Here is a 26,828-nt window from a genome sequence, read left to right as displayed (position 1 = left end):
ATAAAATCTTTAAAAAAATAAACCTTTTTATTTTTTTTAAGATTTTATTTATTTGACAGGGAAGGAGAACACAAGCAGGGGGAGAAGCAGAAGGAGAAGCAGACTCCCCGCTAAGCAGGGAGCCCAACGTGGGGCTCAATCCCAGGACCGTGGTATCACAACCTGAGAAGGCGGATGCTTAACCGACTGAGCCACCCGGGCACCCCATAAATAAACCTTTTAAAAGTAATCTCAAAGCCATACTGAAGGGGCACCTGGGCGGCTTAGCTGGTTGAGCATCCGACTCGGTCTCAGCTTAGGTCATGATCTCCTAGGTCCTGGGATGTAGCCCCATGAGGGCCTTGGCATTCAGTGTAGAGTCTGCTTGCTACCCACCCCCGCCACCCTCCCTTTCCGGCACACACTCGGCACATGCACTGTCTCGCACATAAATTAATTTTTAAAAAAATACTGAAAAAAAAAAAAACAAAACCTGGTACAATACAATCAACTCTTAACTATTAAAGACTAATTATTAATAAATCTTACTTTCAGCTTATTCTGCTAACCATCAAAATGGTTACTATCTATTCTCACTTCTAGAGGGAAAACAAAGAAATAATCTTTAAATATTCTTATTCTCGGGGCACCTGGGTGGCTCAGTGGGTTAAGCGTCTGCCTTCGGCTTGGGTCATGATCCCAGGATCCTGGGATCAAGCCCCGCATCGGCCTTCCTCCTGCTCCCTCTTCCCCCTGGTGCTCCCCCTGCTTGTTCTCTCTCTCCCTCTCTCCCAAATAAATAAATATTTTTTAAAATAAATACACAAATATTCTTATCCTCAACTACCTAAGAATGTGTGATTAAAAAAAAAAAAAAAAAACAGGAAACACAAGACAACATGGTGTTTGCACCAACTAGAAAAATTATCCTCTCAGCGCGCCTGGGTGGCACAGCAGTTAAGTGTCTGCCTTCGGCTCAGGGCGTGATCCCAGCGTTATGGGATCGAGCCCCACATCAGGCTCCTCTGCTATGAGCCTGCTTCTTCCTCTCCCACTCCCCCTGCTTGTGTTCCCTCTCTCACTGGCTGTCTCTATTTCTGTCAAATAAATAAATAAAATCTTAAAAAAAAAAAAAATCCTCTCAGCCTAAGGAAGAAAAAAAATCAGGCTACTAACCAACGCTTGTTAGGTTTTCACTACTGAATGCATCAGTTAACACACTCATTCTCAAAGCACAATACAAATTTTTATTTCAACAAGTGATTCACAGGGTATTAAAAAGAAAACTGAGTTCAGCATTGAATGTGTACGCTAAAGCTAATTTTAGAATCCTAAACTTCCAGTCAGATATATACCATATTACCTAGTAACACAGCCTGCCTTAAAGGTATTTAACACGTTGAATAAAAGGAATCCTTATTTTACTCACAAAAGTGAACTATTAACACTGTATTGACATTACTGTGAAGTCCCAAGAGAGTATGCATGCATACCAGCATGATTTCTTGATACAAACTAAGATACCAGAAGACTCTGGTGGAGGCTATAGGTGATTTCTAAAAAATACAGTATTAGAAATTACACTGTAAGCCTATCTATCTTCACGGCTAGGATGACCATCTCGGAAGTGGGGGTGAGACAATAATAGCAGCAACAAGGTTTTATTCAGTGCTTGCTGTGTGTCAAGACCCTGTTTTTAAGTGATTTACTGTATTACTCATTTAACCCTCATAACACTGAGAGCATTCTATGATCATTCCTGGTTTATTTATATTATAAAAATTCCATTTTATGGCAACGAGAAGGTGGAAAAAATGAACCACCAAAATGAGAAGGCATGGCAATTCCAAAGTTACTTCATTACAGGACTTACGAATATTATTCTGTTCTTCTCTTTTTCTCAACACTCCCCTGCCCTAAATCCAGTTTATCAAATTCTTTGACTCACTTCCACCCTCCACCCAATCTATCATCAAACCACAACCTAAACACTATCTTCACTAATCACAGCTACCGAGCTCAAGCCATCGTCTTCTCCGATACTACTGCAACTGCTTCCTAACTGGTCTCCCTGCTCTCACTATAATCCACTGAAGAGTCAATAACTGAAACAGTCTTCTAAAAAATTTAAATGAGATCACATAACTTTCCTCCAAAGAGGCTTTCTCCTCCTGCCATCTGTAATTAAACTGAAAGTCTTTACCTTTATCTGCCAAAGTCCTAATCAAGCAAAACCCCCTGCTACCTCTCTAATCTGGTTAAATAGTCACTACCAATACTGACCCAACTTTTATCCCTTAAACATTACAAACTCACTCCCAACCTCAGTTAGGCCTTCGCACTAATTCTTCGCCTCTTCCTTCCAGTTTCAACAAAGCTCACTCCTTACCAAGTAGATCCCAGGTTAAATGTCACTTCCCTAGAGAAACCTCTCCTGACTTCCCAAAGTAGCCACCCAGTCACTTCTTGTCTAAATTCTCAGCAAAATACTGATTACTTTTTCTTTTTATGTGGTGAATGCATATAATAGAATAGAAACGCGAGGGGGTGCCCTGGTGGCTCAGTTAGTTAAGCGACAGCCTTTGGCTCAGGTCATGATCCCAGGGTCCTGGGACTGGTCCCCGTGTCAGGCGACCTGCTAAATGGGGAGCCTGCTTCTCTCTCTCCCTCTACCTGCCACTACCCTTGCTTGTGCTCTGCCAAATGAAGAAACATCTTTAAAAAAAAGAAACTCAGTGAGGGTAAGCACCTTGCTATTTTTGTTCCATGTATCAACAGCTAGACTCATAGAGCCACTCAAACAGACACGAAATGAAAAATGAGCATATGGAATGAAAAATGAGCATATACAGAAAAATAAATTACCAGGGATAAATCACAAAAAATATTAGATAAATAAAATTGTACACTAGAGATCAATTTTTTATGCAACTGGAGAAGCACAGTGTTTAGATAGCCACATAGTTAAAGAATAAAGAAAAGTTAAGAAAATTCTATTTTTGATTAGTTCATACTTATTTTTTTAAAGATTTTATTTATTTGAGAGTGAGTGAGCAAGAGATAAAGAGCATGAGCCATGGAAGGGGCAGAGAACAGGCTCCCCACCGAGCAGGGAACCCAACACTCAGGACTCGACCCCAGTACCCTGGGATCATGGACCTGAGCTGAAGGCAGCCACTTAACCGACTAAGCCACCTAGGCACCCAGATCATACTTGTCTCTAAGAGTGGAGGTAACATTTCTTTTTTATCTTTTTTTTTTTTTAAGATTTTATTTTTTTTATTTGAGAGCAAGCAAGCAAGCACGACCAGAGGGAGGGGCAGAGGGACAGTGAGAGGAAGAAGCAGAATCCCTGCTGAGCAGGGAGCCCAAAGTGGGGCTCAATCCCAGGACCCTGGGACCCTGACCCGAGCCAAAGGCAGACGCTCAACCAACTAAGACACCCAGGTGCCCCAAGAGTAAACATTTCTAATTGTATCAACATAGGCTTAGTTTGCCTTCCCTGACTACTAAGAAACTTTTGAATAATACTGAAAGACAAGGGGAGTTATCCTGGAATTAGCTTAAAAGTAATAAATGAATAATCAAGTGTTATTTAAAAGAGACTGTCTAAACAAAACGTACTGGTAAAATATTCTTTCCAAAAGCTTAAAAGCTTTTTAGAGATTAAAGTTTTTAAAAGATCATATCGTAAGACACAGGAGTAAGTAGAAGGAGGGAAGGGAATTGGGAGGGGAGATATAAACAAAGAGCCTCACAAAAGTAAGGATTAAAAATAAGTGAACCTGGTTTTGGGGGGGGGGGGGGTGCTGGGTGGTGCTCAGTCAGGTGAGTATCTGACTCTTGATTTCAGCTCAGGTAATTATTCCAGGGTCATGAGATTGAGCCCGGACTCAGGCTCCAGTCACCAAGGAATCTGCCTGAGATTCTCTCCCTCTGCCCTTTCCCCTTGCTCCCACTGATGCATGCACCTGCCCACTCTCTCTCTAAAATAAATAAATCTTTGAAAAATAAATAAAAATTTTTAAAAAATTGAACCCATCTGGTGTGATTTCTATAGAAAATGAACCATAGTGATAAAATCTCATGAGAAAGCCTTGATACTAAAATGGCGCCTGCGGAAACCTTGTTTGTATAAAAACTACAAGAAACTTACAAAATCCTCAGCCTCAAACTGTTTGCGTTCTCTCTTGTCTTCTTTCCTCCCCGTTTCATTGTCAGGTATGCTGTTTTCATGTAGTCCTTGGCTTTTTCCAGAATGGAAAATACTGCTACGAGAACGGGAACTTCCACCATGGTATCCCCCTCGATGATTTATGTTTTCAGTACCATTTCTTCCATGCATCCGCCATCCATTTTTTTCTTTCCTTCCAAAATTACCTTTATTTAATAATTGTAATAAAGTATTATAAATTCAAAGATGGTTATGCTTAAATACTGAATCACTATCAACATTCTTAAAAGAACTGAAGAAAATTATCCTTAAACTTCTATTTCTTAGCAAATTTTACCTCCATTAGGACGTCCAATACCAGAATCAAAGCCATCTGAAGAGTTGTGTCGTCGACGATTCACATCATAACGATTTTCTGTCCATGAAAAGTTTTCAGAATGCTTCTCAAAATTTATTGACGACTGAAACAAAATAAGCACATAGGTAAACATAAATATAAAACCTGGCTTAATTTATTTCGAAGATTCTAAATGGTTAAGAACATTCTGTAGTTACTTTCAATGTATTTGATAACTGGTAACTTATCAAGAAAGATTCCACTGTAAGTCTATTTTGTCTAATGGAAATCATTCCGAAAAAGCTTAAAGACATCTACTTACCCAAAAACTTTAAAAGTAAAATGCCACTGGAAGGGAAACAAGGTAAAACATAGTGTACTTCTCTTATATAACAAAACGTAAAACTCCGTATCATACATTACTTGATTTAAATAGCTCAAGGTTTTCTTCAGTATCAGAAAGTTATGGCAAATGAAGCTAAAATTCTAAGTTCTTCAAGATTTATTTCCAAACTCCTTTTCCCCAGAACAAATATTTCTAAAAATTTATCGAGATAATATATAGAGGTGCCTAGCTGGCTCAGTCAGTGGAGCATGCAACTCTTGATCTCTGCATTTTGAGTTCAAGCCCCACGTTGGGTGGAGGGATTACTTATGAATAAAATCTTAAACAGTAATGTATAAAAACGATTTTTAGGGGCACCTGGGTGGTCAGTTAAGCATCTGCCTTCGGCTCAGGTCACGATCTCAGGGTCCTGAGATCAAGCCTCACGTCACGGTCAGGCTCCCTGCTCCGCAGGGTATCTGCTTCTCCCTCTGCCTCTCCCCCTGCCCCCGATTTTATGTATTTATTTGTCAGAGAGAGAGAGAGAGCATGCACGCACACACCAGCTGGGGGAGCAGCAGGCAGAGGGAGAGGGAGAAGTAAGCTCCTTGATGAACAGGGAGCCCTACCATGTAGGGCTGGATCCCAGGACCCCGGAATCATGAACCGAGCCAAAGGCAGACGCTTAACCAACAGCGCCCCTAAATAAAATCTTAAAACAAAAACAAAAACAAAAAAAACCTGTTTTTAAAAATTAGGAATCTATAAAAACCATAAAAGTCACAAATATTTCTAAAGGTTGCTGTTCTTTCCCTGTATTATCCCATTAATCCGATAAGATCATAATCAAAACTTCGAACCTTTTCTTAAAATGCCCTGACCATTTCTCTGGGCTGGACTTATGTTACAACCACCTCCAGGACAATGAGCAGAGTCTCTCAGCTGCAATGTAAGCCCACTGCACATACCCATGTCATCCACTGGGCCCCTCCACATTGTCACTTGGGACTTATTGGTGCTGCTCTCCTATTGCCCCCAGCCTCATCCTCATGCTGCTTATGGTGCCATGAAAGATAAAGTCCCTTGATTGTCTCGTATCTTCAGCCAGCATCCATGAAACACTAAGAGCTTACCATGGTAGGCCTCCAAGCAGGGTAAAAACCCAAACCATTCACAGACCCCTAACAGTTTGGGTGGTGAGGTTGTAATGATAACAGAGCTTAAATTTTCTGGAAAAAATAAATACAAGGGTCTCCAGGCCACATTAGGAGCATATGGGAAGACTCTCAAGATTCTGGCAGCAACTGCTGTCATCCAAGTGATGGGTGGAAGTAAGGGTCCCTCAATGTTTAGCGGCCAACTGGCAAAGAGTATAATTGAAACAAGGTGTCCAAACAGTGATTTAGGTTTGGTAACCCTCCCAAGTAGAAAAATAGGACTTTTTTATTATGACAACGGGGGTCCCACCTGAAAGGCAACACTGCTGTGGCTGCTAAGCCAAGACACTCCAAAGATGAAACAGAGGCCGGCAATGAGGATACAGAGTTTTAAAAGATTAAAAAGTCATTAGAAGAAAATCTGTTAAGGCTACGGTCTACTTGGAAACAAAATAAATGCAGACTCTAGCTTCCCTGCAATGGAAGTGTTCTGTGCCCTTCTGTACTCCCTGATCCCTCCCTTCCCCACTGTATCAACTTCAGCATTTTTAATGAGAATGTCAAGTTTGCTGGTATTTAAGGAAAGGGACAAACTTCTATAGCTCTGGTAGACACATGCTCAAGTCACCATCTACCCACTCCCATGAGGAGTGAGACAGTACTAAGCATGGGGTGGCTGAAAATATTGAGGAATGTGGGAAAAGACATGTCAGTACAGTGCATGCGGGCAGGAAAGGCCCCATCTTGGGAGTCTGCTGAAGCCAGAAGGTACACAGAAGCAGCAACATCAACCCTGGGTTGCGGATTCAGAAGAGAAATAATAAGCCTACAAACCACGTAATAATCCCCAAAGGAGTTATCTTCTCCTCCACCCTGTACTTTCCCACATCCACAGATGAAGAAATCATGTAATCTCCTGAAAGCTTGGATTCTAAACCTGAAGTGCATAATTTCTTAGTCTGTGCCACTATAGTGAGAAAAGGTGCCCCAATGACCCAATTTGACTGATTCTGGAGTCTGAAGAAAATTCAGCAGGAGGAAAGAGAAATTAAAGTTATCTTGCAGGTGAGGCTTTTAGGGCAATTCAATATACTACTGTTTTTTGTGTTTCAACCTGGTACTAATTGTTACATGGTTGTACTGAAAATGCTCAAGATTCTTCCATTCAGGGAATACCACAGGATGACAGGTGATTCCTGTCCCCTTTCAGGTAGTCTAGCAAAAACACTATAGGCTCCCAGAAGGAAAGAAAGAAAAAAAAAAATCAGAGATATAGTTGGAAAATTTGATAGGTAGTGGAATATTCAGATGAAGCTATTTACCAGTACAGCAGTGCCATGTGCCTGCCATGTACACCCCTTTTTTAAAGGGTATATGGTTCTTGCCCTACTGAGCTCTTAAATGAAAGTGAACTCAAACTCAGAACAGAAAAGGCGGTCCATTAGGGCTCTTGATCAAATGTAATTTGAGCATGCAGCTAACCTGGCCACTGGGACATCTGTTTTGCACAAAGAAGTGTCAACTACCCTCTGGAGTAAACCTTATTGACACCATAACAAGCTTCTGGTTCAATAAAGCTCTCAAATCACGGTCCCCTAAACGCCTGGGTCTGGTTCACTGCTGATTCAACTACATTAAAAGAGGACAGTGTCCTCTGGGTGGCAGCAGCCATCTGGTCCCACAACTCTGGAAGACCAAGTGGGTAAGCGTCATTCGGCACAATGGGCCATTTGTCCCACTGTGAAAGAGGCCATATTACACATCAAACCTTTGATCACTTCTTGGAGCTATCAACAGTGTTTCATCACCGTTGAAATTTTTTCAGGTTACAGTTTTGCTGTTGCAATCTGGTCACATGATTATGACCCTTGAAATTAATCCATGTCATTTTTTTGGACCATCAATACTCCAGTAGTACTGCATCTTTTGTCATAAAGGTCAACCTGCAATAGGTCAATATTCAAGTACTACTAATCAAGACATTCTACACCCTCTACTATCCACAGGCATCCAGTACTACTGAACAACAGGAATGGTCTCCTCAACATTCAACTCAGAACAATCTGCAATTCTACATTCCCCAACTCTTCACACACTTTGAGACACTTTGGTCAATGAATGCAGCACACCCAAAAAGAAATCATCTCTTCTTAGCCACTTCCTAGGTAATGATTAGGATTAAAAAAAAAAAGTTATGAAATTATACAGACCTATTTTTAAAATACCAGGATTTTGCCCTGATTATCTCATGACATGATGTTTCTTTCCTCTAAGAGAAACTACAGGCCAAGCTACCTCTCAAGGTGATGGTCTGGTCAAAAAGAAACCTAATGAATTCAAACAATCTGGTTTGGCCACCTGGATTCTCTTTTTGGTGGGACGTGGTCCTGTATCTGAAAATTGTGACCATTTAATTCAGTATACGTCTCACCAAGTACCCACTACAGTGTCCAATGTGGCCCAGGGTGAGCATTATAATGGGTCTCTGCAATTATATAAAAATGTCCTTATCCCACTTACATCCAACTCTTCCAGATAAAAAATCCGGGTGTGAGTAGGGAATTTTTAAGTGAAGTCAGCTATCCAAATAAGACACACCAATTTCATGGGTATAGAAAAAAAAGACCCTAGCATCTGTGGAAGGAACAGCTTTGACCCCAAAAGGTGCTGGAAGGAAGAAGAACAATTAATGCTCTATCCCCTAGAACCAGCACCACTGCCTGAATCATACAGAAGCTGGAGAAAACACTGAGCCACTGCTAGATGTGCCATCCTCATACACTTTGAAATCAGAAAAACTCATGTGACCATAAAGAGTCCCCAACTATTCTCCTGTGCTTGATGTCAAGTGCAGCTCCTGAATGTGAATGTGTAAAAACACTTAAACCAGCACAACCTGGGGGCGCCTGGGTGGCTCAGTTGGTTAAGTGTCTACCTTCAGCTCAGTCATGATCCCAGGGTCCTGGGATCAAGCCCACACTGGGCTCCCTGCTCAGTGGGGAGCCTGCTTCTCCCTTTCCCTGCCACTCCCCCTGCTTACACTCTGTCATATAAAGAAAATCTTTAAAAAGCAAAAACAAACAAAAAACCCAAAAAACCCCCAGCACGACCTGGTTGCATTCCGATAAAAATTCATGATTCTCCCAACACCTGAATGGTCTTAAGTTCTGCCATATATGGCAAATGATTCTGCAATAATGGTGACAATGTCCATGATTCCTAACCAAACTAATGTAATAGTAATCCAAATCATGTTTAACAACAAATTCCTAACTAAAGTGATCTGTGCCCCTTCAGGTGGAATGTTTTTTGTGAGGGAAAATAAGCCACAAGCTAACTTCTAGGGAGGATCAGAGTTGTTTTTTGGCCCATTTATTGTCCTTATAATTGTAGGTTAATGACACCAAAAATCAGGTCAGTTTAAACCCTCTTAAGTGGATTTCAATGGGTAACAGAGGAGCCTTAGACCACATACTGGCTGGCTGAAGGAAAAAAAAAAAATCACTACCTGTCTGTCCCTCTAGGATTTGCTCACAACCAGCTAGATCCTGGCCTTAGCCTATTATTTGGCATGTTAACAGAAGCCTTAATTAAATGCTGTATAAAACAATTAAATGGATTTGGTTTTAGCTTTGGTCAGAATAATCAAAGTGGCTGACAGAGTGGTATAATCACATGAAAATTCAAGTTTGGCCAAGAATATGTAGGGCTGATGGGTTGATTGTTGGGACAGCAACCCATCAGGGGCCCTGAGCATTTCCTTCCATTCTTCTTGTATGCCAAGAAGGCCTTCACTGCTCTTTGTAATGGCCCATTTCTCAAGGTATGGCTGCAGTGAGCAACATTTGAGGGATGACAGGTAACATCCTTCTCTGGGACAAAAAGCAGGCTTATTATAAATGTGGTAGATCCCCAATCAGCACCACAGGTAGCATCCACCTGGACCCTCCCATGTCAACTATCAAAGGTTTTTTGTTTTTTTTTAAGATTTTATTTATTTATTTGACAGAGAAAGAGACAGCCAGCGAGAGAGGGAACACAAGCAGGGGGAGTGGGAGAGGAAGAAGCAGGCTCATAGCGGAGGAGCCTGATGTGGGGCTCGATCCCATAGCGCCAGGACCACGCCCTGAGCCGAAGGCAGACGCTCAACCGCTGTGCCACCCAGGCGCCCCAACTATCAAAGGTTTTAGGAGGCATAAAGAACCAGTGCTGACATCATGCTCATTCTGCTTGTCGTGCTATTAAGTAATAAATAAAGTTCTTGGCCCTTGATCCAGGAGTCTCATGTCTCCTGCCAGCATCTATGTTAGCTTGCTAGTAGGATAAAATCCAGACCCTTCACAGATTGACATATACACAACAACACAAGAAATACAAGTAATAAGGCTAAAAAGGCAGACAGGAAACTATTAGTGAATGTATGACTGCCCATATTTAAAAATCCAAAATATAATACAGAGTAAGAACTAAAGTTGCCAGAAACAACACTGACACAAGATGTAATATATCTGCAGCAAAGACTTAATAATAAAGCTTTTCATTATTTTTTAAAGCAAACTCTATGCCCAATATGGGCTTGAACTCACAATTCCAAGATTAAGAGTCCCATGCTCTACCAACTGAGCCAGCCACAAACAATAATAAAGCTTTTAAAAATAACATTTAGGGGCACCGGGTTGGCTCAATCGGTGGAGCTTAAGCCCCATGTTGGACAGAGTTTACTTAATAAAAAATAAATTAATTAAATATTTAAAATAGCCAACAAGTAGTACAAAGTACTTGAATTCACCCAATGAAATATATATGCAAGACTGAAAAACATTGTAACTTTAAAGATGTTAAAAATGACATATATGCACACACACACCAATACATATATACACATATACAGATGTATATTATCCTAAACTAATGTGAAAAGAAAAGGAACGCAAAAGAAGTAACAAAGGATGCAAAGAGGCATTTCACAGAAATATAACTCCATGTGCAAAAAAAGTGAAAATGCACTTTACGACGAAGATTGGCAAAAAAACTGTGATATTTGGCAAGAATTTAAAGTAAAGAGAATAGTTAAATAGCATATAGGAGTATAAATCAGTACGCTATGCAGAAGAGGAACTTGGCACTATCTAACCAAGTCCCAACTATTTTTTTTCTAGATCTATGTTGGAGCCTTCTATTGAAACTGTAGTCCATAAATAAGAATCAACATCACTTTGAAGACTGTTATAACTCGGGGCCCTGTCCAAGAACTACTGAAATGTGAATCTGCATTTTAACAAAATCCCCAGGTTATTTTCTTATCCATCGAAGTGTGAGGAGCAGTGGCCTAAAGAATTCTAATCGATGTGTACAAGAAGATATCATAAGAATATTCAATGCAGTGTTTCTCTAGAGTAGCCAAAAGTTATGTTGTAAACAATCTAAACTTCAATGGACAAATAAAATGTAGTATAGATAAACAAAAATAGGATACCACATAGAGTTTTAAGACGGTTACACGACATTTGTGAATATCAACATGGGGGGGAGAAAATCTCAAAGATACAATGTAAAAGATGCAGATATATATATATGAAAATCACTGATAAAAATGTTTAAACATACCTAACAATACTATTTGACATTCAAGTAAGTAGTTTTAAGAACATGCACTGAGAATACTTCTGGGGAAAAATGAAGAGAAAGAACTGTGAAGAAGTTAAGACAGTGGATTTCAATGTACACATAATGCTTTACTTCCAAAAGAAATAAAAGCTAATATAGAAAAATGTTAAGATATCACTATCTTGATGTTTAATAAGTATTTATTATCTATCCTTCTTTGTATGTTTCATTAAAACCTTCAACAAGGTTTTTTAAAGAATTATCAAAACATGTACAGAACTGCTAAATCACTACACATTGTACACCTGAAGCTAATATAACACTATATGTTAACTACACTAGAAAATTTTAAACTTACAAAAAAAAAAACCTTACCAAAACAAATAAGCAAATTACAAATTACCAAAGCAAATATATTTCTAATATATATGCCAAATTCCCCAATGTGAAAAGAGCTATTACAAAATCACTAAGAAACAGATTACATGAACAAGCAGTTAAGAAACCATTCATAGGCGTGCCTGGGTGGCACAGCAGTTAAGCGTCTGCCTTCTGCTCAGGGCGTGATCCCGGCATTATGGGATCAAGCCCCACATCAGGCTCCTCCACTATGAGCCTGCTTCTTCCTCTCCCACTCCCCCTGCTTGTGTTCCCTCTCTCACTGGTGGTCTCTATCTCCGTCGAATAAATAAAAATAAAATAAAAATCTTTAAAAAAAAAAAAAAGTAATCATTCATAACACCAAAATATACTCAACCATAATTTAAAAATGCAAAGTAATGAATTACCATTTTTCATCTAATTGCACAGATTAAAAAATGTGAAAACACCCAGTGTTGCTGAAACTGAGAACACTAGCCCCCTCATAAAATTCTGATGGGATTATAAGTAAGTATAACCTTTCTTTTTTTTAAAGTAGGCTCCAAGCCCAACATGGAGCCCAACACAAACCTTGAACTCAGGACCCTGAGATCAAGACCTGAACTGAAATCAAGAGTGGGACACTTACCGACTAAACCACCCAGGCACCCCAATACAACCTTTCTGAGAGCTATTAGGCCATTACCTACCAAAATGTACAAACCCCTTGATTTGCTGATTCTACTAAGAATTTACCCTACAAATATATTCAAGAGATGCCTAGACAATCCTGCAGCTTAGTCCATTAACTGGTAAACTAATTAAATAATCCATGTAGATCCACTCAATAAAAGATTACGTAGACACTGAAAAGTTAGATCCATACGCAGAAGAGACAGATACCAGAGATGCCATCCCTAAAGAAAAAAAATTTCGTTTATCCAAACCAGGATAAAAATACATCCTGGTGTATGTATAAAAGCACCCTAATATTCACTTCTGAAAATTAGTCTACTACCTAAAAGTTTAGAAAATAAATTTATTAAGTTGATAAACATTAAAGTCAGGCACACATGGATTCCTATCCTAGCTCCAGCACTTTGGGGCACATTACTTACCTCTCTTAACCTTAGCTCCCTCCTTTGTATATGGGAGAAAGAAAACAGAATTTACCTCTTATGTCTTCTGTTAGCATTCACATGAACCGTTTTATACAATCACTGGTATGTAATAATGACTAAAAATTTTTTAAAAAAGGTATTACCATGAATAAGAAAGAGACCCTCTCCATCCCTTTACCATCTTTATCCCTTTACATACTTAAAATCTTTTCCTAGATTCCTTTAAAAAATAATTTAGCAATTTTTTCTTGGATACCCACAGTATGAGTCACTAGTTAACAAAAACTCTACCGAGTAAACAAGAAGTTTCAATGAACTCTACTATCAGTCTGACTGAATTTTCTGATCTTCTCTTAGCCTGGACTTTAAATACACATTTTCAATGCAAGCCAACACTGTTAATGCAACATTAAAAGAAGTTTTGGTAAAATATTAATCACTATTGTTTAGATGTTGCCATGAAAGAATCCATAATGCACTAATGCTACACTCTAGCCATAGAACTACAGATTAACGAATATGAATTTACTGTAGTGGAATGTCATCATAACAGGTCTGTATTATTTTGTACTTAAAAAGAATAAAAATTCCTATATTTTCTATATCGTACCCTGTATTTGCTCTTTTAGTATCACACCCTTGGAATCAACCACCTCCTCCCTCCTTCTCTTAAGTAGGCTCCACACCAATGTGGGGCTTGAGTTCACCACCTGAGACCAAGAGTTACACGCTATTCCAAATAAGCCAGCCAGGTGCCCCAGGAATCTTCCTTCTTCTAACAATACTATAAAAGGATACCTCAACCTGATTACAGGGATCAATTTATCATCCTTCCTAAGGTAAGATGGCCAGAAGGAGAACATCTAATACAAAGAAGTATCTAAACTTTTCCAGTATCTACAACCATTTCAGTTCAGTATTGCTTCAATAATAAAAATACTACCCAAAATGCAACTCAGGATCTATTAAAGAATGATAGTATCAGTGGCAATTTACATTTTCTAATAGTATTAAAGAAAATAGAAGACCAAAAGAGAAAATATTAGTGTACCACAGATGTATGACTATTATTATAGTTAAACCTATGTGTACACAAAAACATTATGTAAAATTTGCTTTTTATTGGGTCCCAATCAACAGCTCAAATGTCAATGCCCTATGCCGCATATAATCAACCACATGCAGTTTAAAATTTCACCACATGATGGGGCTAAAATTCTACACACCTCAGAAAACTACTAAAGTGCACTTCCAAGAATATTACTTTTTATTTCAAATCCTCATCCCTTTAAACAATAAATAAAGACTTCCATTACACTGAAATAGAGAACTCCACAGTAAATTAACGTCTGTTCCATTTATTCAGGGTAAGATTAAAAGGGCTCTGGCAGAAAACAAGAGGTTAATTATAAATGAGAACCCATGAATAGTGATTTGTAGACATGAAAGGGTAAAATGGAAGGTGTAAGAAGTCATTACTAAAAGGTCTGTATTTGTCAAAACCACACTGGGTAAGGTCTAAAGAAATAAGTTCAAGGACTGCTAGTTAAGAGTTCAAATATAAATACCATTTTCTGTAGGTAATTTAAAATAGATTTGAATAATTGAGATTAAGAGGGGAAAATCCTAATTCTCGAAATCTTCATTCATGAAGACCTCTATCCAGATCAAGGGTCAGGTTCTGGAAAGCAGTAAGGATTTAACCACATAAAGCAACAGTTAATCTTAATGAATCTCAGATTAACATCTGAATGAAGACAAAAATTATTCTCTATCTTTTTAATGTTTTGTAGCTAACTTTCCAGGTGCTGCTAATTTTTTATCAATTCGCTTGAAAATGAAAACAAGTCTTATACCTATTTCAGAGAGAGTAAACAAAATAGAAAAAAGAAATAAAGGTGGGTAGCAGGAAACTCATGTAGTCGGGTTCAGAAGTAGGCCTGAAAAAAAATAAACAAACCTGCTAGAGGGCTAGATTAGAGCTGCTGGGTTACAAGGAAGGGGGAGGTGGAAGTAAATTGCAGAGACCTACACCTAAGAGGAAAAGGGGCAATCAGAGAATCTCTAAGAAGTGATCTCAGTGCTTAACCAATACAAGTCTCCATTTTCTAACAAGTTCAAATCCCACTGCACAGGCTATGAAATGAGATATTTAATCATTTGACAGCATTCCAAAACAAGTCCTATGTAAAGAGTATAGAATACGAAATGCATCCTAGATTCTAGTCTAGGCTCACAGTAATTCTATGAAAAACAGGCAAGTCAATTAACCTTTCAGAGAATCCATCTGTAGAAAATTATGGGCCAAAATTTGGGCCAATTTATTATGATCTGACAAGTCCTTACTGGGGACCGACTTTCCAAATTATAAAAGTTGTTCCCATAAGAGCTGCTTTTAATAAACCAGTTTTGTAAGAACTGCCTGTACCCCCAAAGGTCCTAGATGAACGCCTTAGCATGGCAGAGCATGATGAACAGGCAAACAGATGATCAAGACTCTCCCGATTCCTTTGCACTATGGGAAAAAAGTCAAAGACAGCTATTAAGCCAGTTAGATTGATTCTAAACAATTTCAAGGTCGGTCTCTTTCAGCAAGTCTTTAAGTGGAAGACAACTGCAATGCCAGCAAGTCTAATACAAACTACTGTTTTGATTTTTGACTAAAATGAACATTTCTTAGATTACTGAGGCCTGATATGTAGCAATGTTGCAAAGCTTTCATCACTCCTGAAATTTTAGTGATGTGCCATTCAAAGTGTTATTTGTCTGAAAAAGAAATCGTCTGGGTACAAGCAGAGACCTCAAAAACCTCAGATTTTGGGGCGGCTAGGTGGCTCGGTCGTTAGGCATCTGCCTTCGGCCCAGGGCGTGATCCCAGGGTCCTGGGATGGAGCCCCGCATCGGGCTCCCTGCTCCTTCCTCTCCCACTCCCCCTGCTTGTGTTCCCTCTCTTGCTGGCTGTCTTTCTGTCAAATAAATAAATAAAATCTTTTAAAAAAATAAAAATAAATTTAAAAAAAACCTCAGATTTTTCTTTTAATGTATTACCTATAGAACAGGAAATAAATCAAGTTACTATCTAAAGAATAGTACAGATAAAGGTAAGACGCAATGTATCTAACGGGTTTGCATTAAAATGTATGGAACTCTGGTTAGTACAAAAGACAACTGAAGTAAATGGTGTACAGTATGGTGATGAAAAACTGACTTTTTAAATATAAAAACTAACAGATTCCATATGAAATAACTTAGATGGTAATACAAGAAAATTTTCTCCACAAAAATATTAAGGCTTCACGTTTCAACTACATTTGTGTACAAGAACAAATGAGAAGCAGACACAAAGAAAGAAATGCAAGAAAGTACCTTTGTTGATGATGGTGGAGTAGGAAAATTAAGCCAGGCTGGAGCAAAGTCATGCTGCGCCATTTAGGTCCAGTCTCTCCAACTCAGTGAAACAAGGCTTCAACACCTCATGGCAAGTCCCTGTCATATAAAAATGGAAGGAAATTAGACCTGGAGTTCCTTGCCAAAATTTTCTTAAGCTCTATCTCTTCTGAGCGACAATGATTTTACTACTCTAAGATTCCAATTATAATGAAATTCTAAAATAGGCAAAAATATAACAGAAACTAGATCACTGGAGTGGATGGGCGGGGTCCAGTGGGGTAGGGATATGACTGCAAAGGGAAGGTCATTCTTGAGGTAACGGAATTTTATCTTGATTGCAGTTATACAAATGTACACATCTGTCAAAAATCAAATTGTACACTTAATATTTGCCTATTTCACTACAAATAAACTGTATCTCAATAAATGTTATTTTTTTAAATCACCATGGTCTAATCACAAATAGACATCAAGTGTCTCTAGATGTGACAAACTAGGATGCACATTACACCATCTATAATGTATTCTCGCCCCCACCCCAGATGGAATCTGAAATCTGATCTAACTACTAACTTTCACAAAGTTCAACACGGACAAACAAATTAAAGAAAATCTGAGGGAAATTATCCAGCAAATCCAGATCACAGGATACTCGACAGGTGAAAATAATCGTGGTTTTTTTCCCCCAACAAATAAACAGTTTTCAATATGCAGATCAAACACATGTGGGCCTTACGCAGATCCTTACTCAAACCAACCAACCTTAAAAAAATGAAAATTATGAAACAATCAAAAATTTAAACATGAACGGAACATTAAATGACATTAAGAAATTATTACTCATTTTAGATGTGACAATGGTAGTGTGATGGTGGTAAATAAAAGACTGAAGTCTTTACAGTTACACTGACATATCTGGAATCTGTTTTAAAAAACAGATAATGGTGGGGCGCCTGGGTGGCGCAGCGGTTAAGCGTCTGCCTTCGGCTCAGGGCGTGATCCTGGCGTTATGGGATCGAGCCCCACATCAGGCTCCTCTGCTATGAGCCTGCTTCTTCCTCTCCCACTCCCCCTGCTTGTGTTCCCTCTCTCGCTGGCTGTCTCTGTCTCTGTCAAATAAATAAATAAAATCTTTAAAAATAAATAAATAAATAAAAAACAGATAATGCTAAATGGGGATAACTGGAAAAAGGCTGCATATGCATTTAGAAATGATAGTACAAGGAGGTATGCAAATACTCTTTTCTCTAGTTATATGTATGTTTGAAAATTTCCATAATGAAAAGGCTTGTTGTTTTTTAATTACAATCATCACAATGGGTATCAAATATTTTAGGCACTAATGCTTTTCTTCACTCTAAATTTAACTTTTTGGGAGCCTCTATCAACGGCATCAATAAAGTTTCAGGTTGCCAGCCCAATCTAAACAGCAAATTCATAGTTTTGTTTTTTTTTTTAAATAAGGCAGAAGCCAACTGGGCAACTGTACTCATTTCAATACAAAGCTTAAAGGCTATCAGCCAATGAAGGAATCTAATTTTCTGTGCATCACAATGCCTGAGTTTACTAATAGCAAATGTTTTATATTTACAACTGCATAACCCCAAAAGTGAAATTTTAAAAAACAAAATAATCAATACCACTGTTAATCTTCCCTTTTCCAAATTCTTTCAAATACTGTTTCTATGAAAAATCCTTTATGGTCGTATCAACTTGCTAAAATACTTTTTAAGAAAAATTCTCAAATATCATAGAAATATTCTATTTTTTACTATCCCAAACTGTAGAGATCTATTCAATGAAAAGTTAAGACTGGCCAGATACAGGAAATGGATACAAATGATTAACTCACCATGGTAATGAAAACGTTTAAATGGTATAAGTTCATATGTGCCATGAGTGGAAGGTGGAAAAACCTTGATCCAATCTGAGTAACCTGACACCACCAATTCCAGTAATACACTTATGAAACAAGTATACGAGTGTACCTAATCAAAATAAACTACATAAAAATTCAGGCACTCTAAGTTCTAATTCTTCTACCATCTTATTCTACATTTTGAAGTCTTCAGAAATTAAAATGAAAACTAAAGTGTTTCTGGATGAATAAAGGATTTTCATTATCTATTTTGACATGAAGCTACATACTAAGCTGCTTTGTGATGTATGTAATAGGATGTTACTTTCCCAACAAGTTTTTGTTGGAAACTCTTAAAATTACAGTTTCAATAACTAAGTGGGAATGAAAAACCGCTTTTATAGTCTGTACCAAGAAAAAAAAAAAATCACAAGAAATTGCAAAGAATCTAAAATAAATAAACCTTATCATTTTAAACAATAGTCAAGTAATAACCTATATACTAAAAACAATCCCTAGGAGGCAAACCACTAATATTACCTATTCATTTTCTACAATGTCTTTAGAATTCTCATTTAAATTTAGTTTTCAAAAGATAAAATATGAATAGCTTTAACTATTACCTAATACTAAGACATTTACACAAGTGTGTGAAGGAATCATGACAGGGCACCCCAAAATATGCTACTTTAACATAAGAATAGTTTTGAGCTGAAAATATTTTAATTCCTACAATTCCTTACCTATCTAAAAGCAGAGCCTCCAAAAAGAACTTATCAGTCCCCCTCCCCTGGAGCAACTCTTCCCTACACACACACACACACACACACACACACAGCACCACACACAGCACCACACCCAGACACTGCTACAAATTATTGTTTCTCCCATCAATTCTCCTAAGGGCCCATTTACCTATCTTTCCAAAAAGTCATCTGTTTTTCCATTAAGTGTCCTTAAATGGAAAATTCTAAGTGTCCTTAGAATTTGGCAAATTCTAACCACCCCTGAGTTACTCTGAGGTAGAAGCACACTCTAATAAACTTCTATATGTTTTCTCTTGTTAATCTTTCATTTGTCAGTCTAATTTACAGGGCCCCAAGCCAGGGAACCTAGAAGGATAGAAGAAAGAAATTTTAACCCCTTACCTCTATAAAGCCAAATTAAACTTTCAAAAGCGCCACCCTATCATTTTCTTTTAACTACACTTAGTGCCATCCAAATTCATTCTATCTTTCTTTCCCTGGTAATATTAGGAGTGGAACTGTGCCCCCCACACACAAATTCATAGCTCTAAGTTGCACCTCTCCCACCTCTAAATACAACCGTATTTGGAGATAAAGGCTTTAGAGATGATTGACTTAAATGAGGTTGTTAGGGTGGGCCCCATTCCAATCCTGTGTCCTTGTTAAGAAGAGGAAATGGGGGGGGGGGCGCCTGGGTGGCTCAGCCATTAAGCGTCTGCCTTTGGCTCAGGTCATGATCCCAGTGTCCTGGGATCGAGCCCCCGCATTGGGCTCTGTGCTCGCACTGGGCTCTGTGCTCAGCGGGAAGCCTGCTTCTCCCTCTCACACTCCCCTTGCTTGTGGTGTTCCCTCTCTGGCTGTCTCTGTCAAATAAATAAATAAAATCTTAAAAAAAAAAAAAGAGGAGGAAATTGGGACACATTGAGACACCAAGGCTGCACAGCAAAGAGACCATGTGAAGAGGCAGCAAGAGGGCGGCCATCTGCAAGCCAAGGAGAAAGGTCTCAGAGGAAACGAACCATGCTGACATCTTGATCTTGGAATATGAGCTTCCAAAACTATGACAAAATCAATTTATTTAACCCACTCAGTTTGCAGTATTTTGTTATGGCTTCCCTAGCAAATGTTAAAAAAAAATAAAATAAAAGGCCCAAAATTGAGTGAACTCTCCTAAGCCCCACATAAACAAACCAAGACTTAATACCTAACCTGATTACACTTTAAGACCCTCTCAGAAAAAGGAGCACCTGGGTGGCTCAGATGGTTAAGCATCTGCCTTCAGCTCAGGTCATGATCCCAGAGTTCTGGGATCCAGCTCTGCGTTGTCAGGCTCCCTGCTCACCAGGGAGTTTGCAGCTTCTCCCTCTCCCTCTCCCCTCACCCCCATGCTCTGTCTCTCTCAAATAAATAAATAAAATGTTAAAAGAAAAAAAAAAAACAAACCCCTGCCAGAAACAAAATCTTAACTGGTCATTCTGGAATTTCCTGGTCAGCAGTAGTGAGGTAATCAATCACCTGTAGACCCCCTCCCACCATTTTCTAATGAAAGATGAAGTAATCCACTTTTTCCTTGTCCCTGGCCCCCTCTGCCTGTAAAAGCCTCCATTTTGTACAGCTCCTTGGAGCTCCTTTCTACTTGACAGATAGGATGCTGCCCCATTCATGAAACATTGAATGAAATCAATTTCATCTTTAAATTTCCTCTGATGAAATGTTTTTTAACAGACTAATACAAACAAGAATGTTAGAAATATACTAATCAAAAATGTTTGTATCAACTAGTACTTACAGGAGACTGCGGGGGTGCAAATTAGCAGTCTTATAAACAGTAATCCCAGGTTATTAGTAATCTTCCACCAGATTCCATTATAAGGTCTGATGATCCCATATAATACAGGCATAAACAAAAAAGATTCGTAAATGCTGACGGCATGAAAATCCTAATTTTTAATCTCAACCTATTTTACAACCTGTTGATGAATAAATGCCTGAAGTCTAAAACATCAACTATAAGAAAATCCCTAAGGGGAAAACTGGTTCTGAAAAAACCCTTATTGAAATACTGTATGTTTTTAAGTGCATGCGCCTGACTTAAAAATCACTGATTAACTAAAAATCCAAAACAGAATTCTTTAGACTGAAAAATGCACTTTGGCAAAAAGTACACAAACAGTAAGATACTTCCTATTTCCTATAATGTTTTTACTTCTGAACCCACCAAGTTTGTGGCAAATGTTTTCAATGAAAAAGTCAAACTGATTTCATCAGAATGTACATCGAACACCAGCTTTATAATGGTTTACATTTCAGATACCAAAAACTTTAAAAATCACAAAGCCTGTCAAAAACATGCAACATCAACCAACAGGTAAGGCATTTTAACTAATTAAGGCAGATTTTTATGAAAGAACAGGCTTCAGAGTCCAATGGTCCTGGATTCAAATCAACTCAACCAGTTACGAGGCTGGACGACTTTGGCAAGTTAACATCAGACTGTTTCTTCTCTTCACTAAAATTTAGGTAACTACTACTTACCTTTTAACTTGAAAACTATTGAAGTTCTAAAAAGACAACTACTATCTACATACAATCCTTTAAAAAGGTTGTTTTTCATTTAGCCAAACTGTTCACAATCCTTCATTAATAAGAACCAGAAGACGGACTATTCAAATTCAACCTTAGCTCTCTTGAAAATAAGCCTGTGAAATACTGCTTTCATATAAGCTTAATGTATTAACAGATTTCATTTAAAAAGTGGGTTTCTCTTCCTGATTCAGGACTAAAGCCATTTATATGAGGAAACACAAGAGGGTTCCAGACTGTTAAGAGTCAGAGTAGGGACAAAAGGGTATCAACACCTGGGAGCGGCCCAGCACAGGATATCAGTGTCAAAGCAGGGTGAGGAAGGGTATCCGTGCAGGGGGACAGCCAGAAATGGGGCACTGAGCCCAAGAGTGAGGAAGGTATCCATGGGTGGAGGGAGGATCAGTGAGAAGAGTCAAGATGCTAAGCAGGGGGAGGTGGGTGTCCACACGTGGATGGTGGCAGTGGCTACAACAGAAGATTGATTATATACAGGGGAAATAATCAAATAAGTATTTAGAATAATTAAAGTTAAGTTTCACACTGTCAAAGAATACAGTAACTAGTAACAGAAAGGGTGAAAACTAGAGTGAATTTTGTGGTGTTATACTCTATCAGTATGATTAATGATTAATTCACAATCATATACTAATAAAATACTTACATTCACATATACCACACAAAGGTAATATTTATGTATATATACCTCTCCCAACTCTGCACTGAGAGGGTCTGAGCATAGTGACTCCAGTAAATGAGCATACTTAACACAGAATCTTGGCTTTTTAAAAAAAGATTTTATTTATTTGACAGCGCGTGTGCATGCGCACACACAAGAAGGTGGAGCGTCAGGCAGAGGGAGAGAGAGAAGCAAGCTCCCGCTGAGCAGGAAGCCCTATGAGGGGCTCGATCCCAGGACCCTGGGATTATGACCCAAGCCAAAGGCAGCCGCTTAACCACTTAACAAGGTGCCCCTAGGATCTTGGCTTCTAAAAACAGATTTCCACTAAACAAAACCAGGGCTTTGAGAAATAGCTGATTCCCAGGGCTGGGGAAAGATGACAAAATAAGCCTAGAATATTTTATCTTAGCAAAAAGCAGGAAATATCCAAATAATGATTATGAAATATCAAAAGGGCACAGAAACCAGCTTGAATCAGTTCCCACTGGCCAAATCAGGGACAATTTGAGAATTAAAAATGAAGAAAACACATGTTTAGGCCATGAACACAAAATGGTGAAAGAGGGAACTCCAAGAGCCTACCCCTTCACAGTAACAGCAAAAATCAAGCAAAATCTGTCAGAATCAGCTTTGTCAGAGCTCTGTTAATAGTCAAAGGCCTACCGCAATCAAGCACACTAAATCCAGAAAACAGAAACTTTAAAATGGTAGGAAAGCTTTGTAGCGTTTTCCTTGCCCTTGACCCCCATCTCTCCCAGGCACAGTGGAGGTCCCAAAAAGCCAGTGTGGGACCCAGGTCTCTGATTCTGGAGTGAGCCCTGTAGAACTTAGTCTCACAGGATTATGTTTGGTCTGTATAAACCTGTCTGGGGGCTACCTAAGGATTGACAAGAGGTACTTGCCTTTGTTTTACCTAACATGGAAGGAAAAGCTGCTATGCTAAGGGCATTCCTCCAAAACAGTCTAAGGTGCAAGAACCTCCTCCTCCATGGGACAAAGGTTTATAACTGAGTGAACAACAGCACACCCAAAGCATGGAAAGAAAGGCTAAGACACCATTTGGGAAATTATGACATTGCAAAGAACTCCCTTATAAGAGCAGGCTTAAAAACCACACATATCTCCAGGGCAAGACATATGCTCAAAAAAACAAACAAAACAAAAACAAAACCTGAGAAGACCCTCTACTTCCACCTTGGCCTGATCTTAAGAGTCAAAGAAAACAGGAAATGAAGACTAAGATAGTTATAAATTATGCTGTCGTTAATCATTGAAGAAATGCCCTAACACAGACCTAACGGGCAACAAAACACTAGCTGAACATGGTGAAGGTGAAAGTGGCTCTTATTTGAAGAGCTCTCAGAGCAGCAGTACCCATGGACAAGAGAAATAAAACTGCTATTGTACTGAAATTACTTTCTGTAACAACATTCATGAACCTTTAAGTCAAGTCTTATAAAAGGCCGCAACCTGTGCTGTGCTGTGAGCACTAAGAGTTGATTCCTTGTTTGACCCACATGTGAAAAGATTTGTCATCTTTAGACAAGATAACATACTGATCTTGATGATAAACTTTTATATTTTGTTCATCATGGCTTTTTGCATTAATTTTTTAAATTTTACCAAAATATTATCTGAAAAACCAAAAACAAGAAACACTAAGTGACCACAAGCTAAGGGACAGTGACTTCAGAGACTAGCCAAGATAAAGAACACAGACTTTACAAAAATAGTTTCAAAAAGTCACTAAACAAACACCCAACTACAAATCCACAGTAAGCAACCCTGAGGACAGGGAGGGAAACATTCGGTTCCCACAGTCTCCAAATTACAATATTAAAAATACTCAATTTTCTACAAAAAATTACAAAGCACTCAAAGAAATATGAAAGTATGGTACACTAACAGGGGGGAAAATGAAAATTACAAAACAGTCTCTGATGAAACACAGACATCAATCGTCCTAAATACAAAGAGCTAATAAAGGAAACGGAGAGCAATGTCTCAATAAATAGACTATCAGTAAAGAGGTTAAGAATTATAGAAAGGGGGGCGCCTGGGTGGCACAGCGGTTAAGCGTCTGCCTTCGGCTCAGGGCGTGATCCCGGCGTTGTGGGATCGAGCCCCACATCAGGCTCTTCCTCTATGAGCCTGCTTCTTCCTCTCCCACTCCCCCTGCTTGGGTTCCCTCTCTCGCTGGCTGTCTCTATCTCTGTCAAATAAATAAATAAAATCTTTAAAAAAAAAAAAAAAAAGAATTATAGAAAGGAACCAAAGAAATTCTTGGGCCAAAAAGTACAATAACTGAAATAAAACAGAAGGAAGAATCAGATTAAATGGAAGATAGGTCAATTAAAATTATCAGTCTGAAGCAAGAAGGAAAAAAAAAGAAAACTACAGAAGTCAAACCTCAATTTTGACCTCAAACTTTCTAGTTGGATTCTTCTTTCCAGCTTGTCTCTTGGCTCAGTCAAAAGACCGGGAGGCCAAAGCATACCCAGAAGGGAACAGAAACTACCCTCTCATGCACTAAGAACTATCCTAAGCCAGCAAGACACCTCCATCAGTGAATGACTCCCAGTGATCGATTTGACCTTCACTGCCTACCTGCACATACCCACTCATCTTTCCTCACATTTTCCTTATAAAAACCTGGAAGTATTTTCAGCATTTTGGAGACAGTTTTTGAGATGCTAGTCCACTGTCTTCCTGGTGTTGGACTCACTGAAATAAATTCCTTTCTTGTTTCACCACTACTTATATCTCTGCCTTTTGATTCTGTCAGCAGGGAGTGGGTGAGCTTAGTCTTTGCGACCCCCAGAGATAGATGCTCTTGCACCTCTGCACCCCAGCTACAGAAAGACCTGTGGGAAACCATTAAGCATACCAACATACACATAGTGAAAGTATATAACATAAACATACTACCTATTAAAATTCCAACATTCTTTTTTGCACAGAGAAGCCATTCTCAAATTCATTTGCAACTGCAAGGGATCTCAAACATCCAAAACAGTACTGAGAAGGAGAATACAGTTAGAAGACTCACATTTCTGTGTTTCTTTTTTTTTTTTTTTAAGATTTTATTTATTTATTTGACAGAGATAGAGACAGCCAGCAAGAGAGGGAACACAAGCAGGGGGAGTGGGAGAGGAAGAAGCAGGCTCATAGCGGAGGAGCCTGATGTGGGGCTCGATCCCATAACGCCAGGATCACGCCCTGAGCCGAAGGCAGACGCTCAACCGCTGTGCCACCCAGGCGCCCCACATTTCTGTGTTTCTAAACTTATTACAAAGCTACAAAAATAAAAATCGCAATGGCATAAGGATAGATACATAAACCAATGGGATGGAACTGAGAATCCAGAAAAGGTCATACATGTATGGCCAGTTAATTTTTTACCAAAGCACTAAGACCATTTAATGGGGGAAAGAATAGTGTTTTCAACAAATGGTACCGAGACATATGGATAATGGACTCTATTCACACCATATACAAAAATAAACTCAAAATGGATCAAAGACCTAACCATAAAAACTAGAACTACAAAGCTATAAAAAGAAAACATGGAGGTAAAGCTTCATGATCTTGGATTTGGCAGTAGGTTTTTATGTATAACACCAAAAAGACAAACAAGAGAAAAAAATGGCCTTCAAAAAATGTGAAATTTCTGTGGCAATGGGTATTATCTAGAAAGTGAAAAGACAGATGAATGAATGAATGAACGAATGAAAAGAATGGGATAAAGTATTTGCAAATCTTATCTGATTAGGGTCTATCAAGAATATATAAAGAACTCTTACAACTCAACGACAAAGACAAATATCCCAACTTTAAAATGGGCAAAGGATTTGAAAGACATCTCTCCACCCACCACTAAAAAAGAACAAAGAAAAAAACAGCATATAGCAAGTATTGATGAAAATATGGGAGAAACTGGTACCCTTGTACATTGTTAGTGGGAAGGTAAATTGGTACAAACACTGGGAAAAGTTCAGAAACTCCTTAAAAAGTTAAATATATACCATATGACCCAGCAATTCTATAAATATATATATACATATACCCAAAAGAAGTGAAAATGGGTATTCAAGTATTTGTACACCAATGTTCAATACCAGATCTATTCACAATAGCCAAGAAAAGGAAGCATCCCAAATATCCATCAATACATCAATGAATAAACAAAATGTGGTGTGTGGGTGTGTACATATATATTCACTATAAAGGAATGAAGTACTGACACATGGTAAAGGGTTAACCTCAAAAACATGCTAAGTGAAAGAAGCCCGACCAAAGATCACATATTGCACAATTCCAGTTATACGAAATAACCCTGAGTAAATCCACAGAGATGAAAAGCAGACTGGTGGTTGCCAAGGATCGAGGGGAGGGAGGAACGGGGAGTAACTGCTAAATGGATAGATTTTCCTTTTTGGGTGACAAAAATGTTCTGGAATTTAATAAAGTTGGTTTTACACCAGTGTGAATATACTAAATGACACTGAA

The 26,828-nt window shown here is 38.6% G+C and overlaps 1 protein-coding gene across 5 annotated transcripts in view; it reads right to left on the bottom strand.

Moving 5' to 3' along the window:
* The window catches only part of GPBP1 (GC-rich promoter binding protein 1), a 72,101-nt gene that overhangs the window by 25,151 nt on the left and 20,122 nt on the right, over positions 1–26,828 (bottom strand). For 4 of the 5 annotated variants that reach the window (XM_026498934.4, XM_057307056.1, XM_057307058.1 and 1 more), the window contains 3 exons: positions 16,427–16,546; positions 4,491–4,614; positions 4,136–4,359 (listed from right to left, as the gene is read on the bottom strand). In XM_026498934.4, the coding sequence (XP_026354719.1) occupies positions 4,136–4,359; positions 4,491–4,614; positions 16,427–16,489 (411 nt within the window). In that variant the 5' untranslated portion in view covers positions 16,490–16,546. Of the gene's footprint in view, positions 1–4,135; positions 4,360–4,490; positions 4,615–16,426; positions 16,547–25,253; positions 25,265–26,828 lie in introns of those variants that run through there. The other variant, XM_057307057.1, reaches the window with a different exon arrangement.

The sequence above is a fragment of the Ursus arctos genome, unplaced genomic scaffold, assembly GCF_023065955.2.
Source record: "Ursus arctos isolate Adak ecotype North America unplaced genomic scaffold, UrsArc2.0 scaffold_5, whole genome shotgun sequence".
Classification (NCBI taxonomy): domain Eukaryota; kingdom Metazoa; phylum Chordata; class Mammalia; order Carnivora; family Ursidae; genus Ursus; species Ursus arctos.
This window is presented reverse-complemented; position numbering and strand designations above follow the sequence as displayed.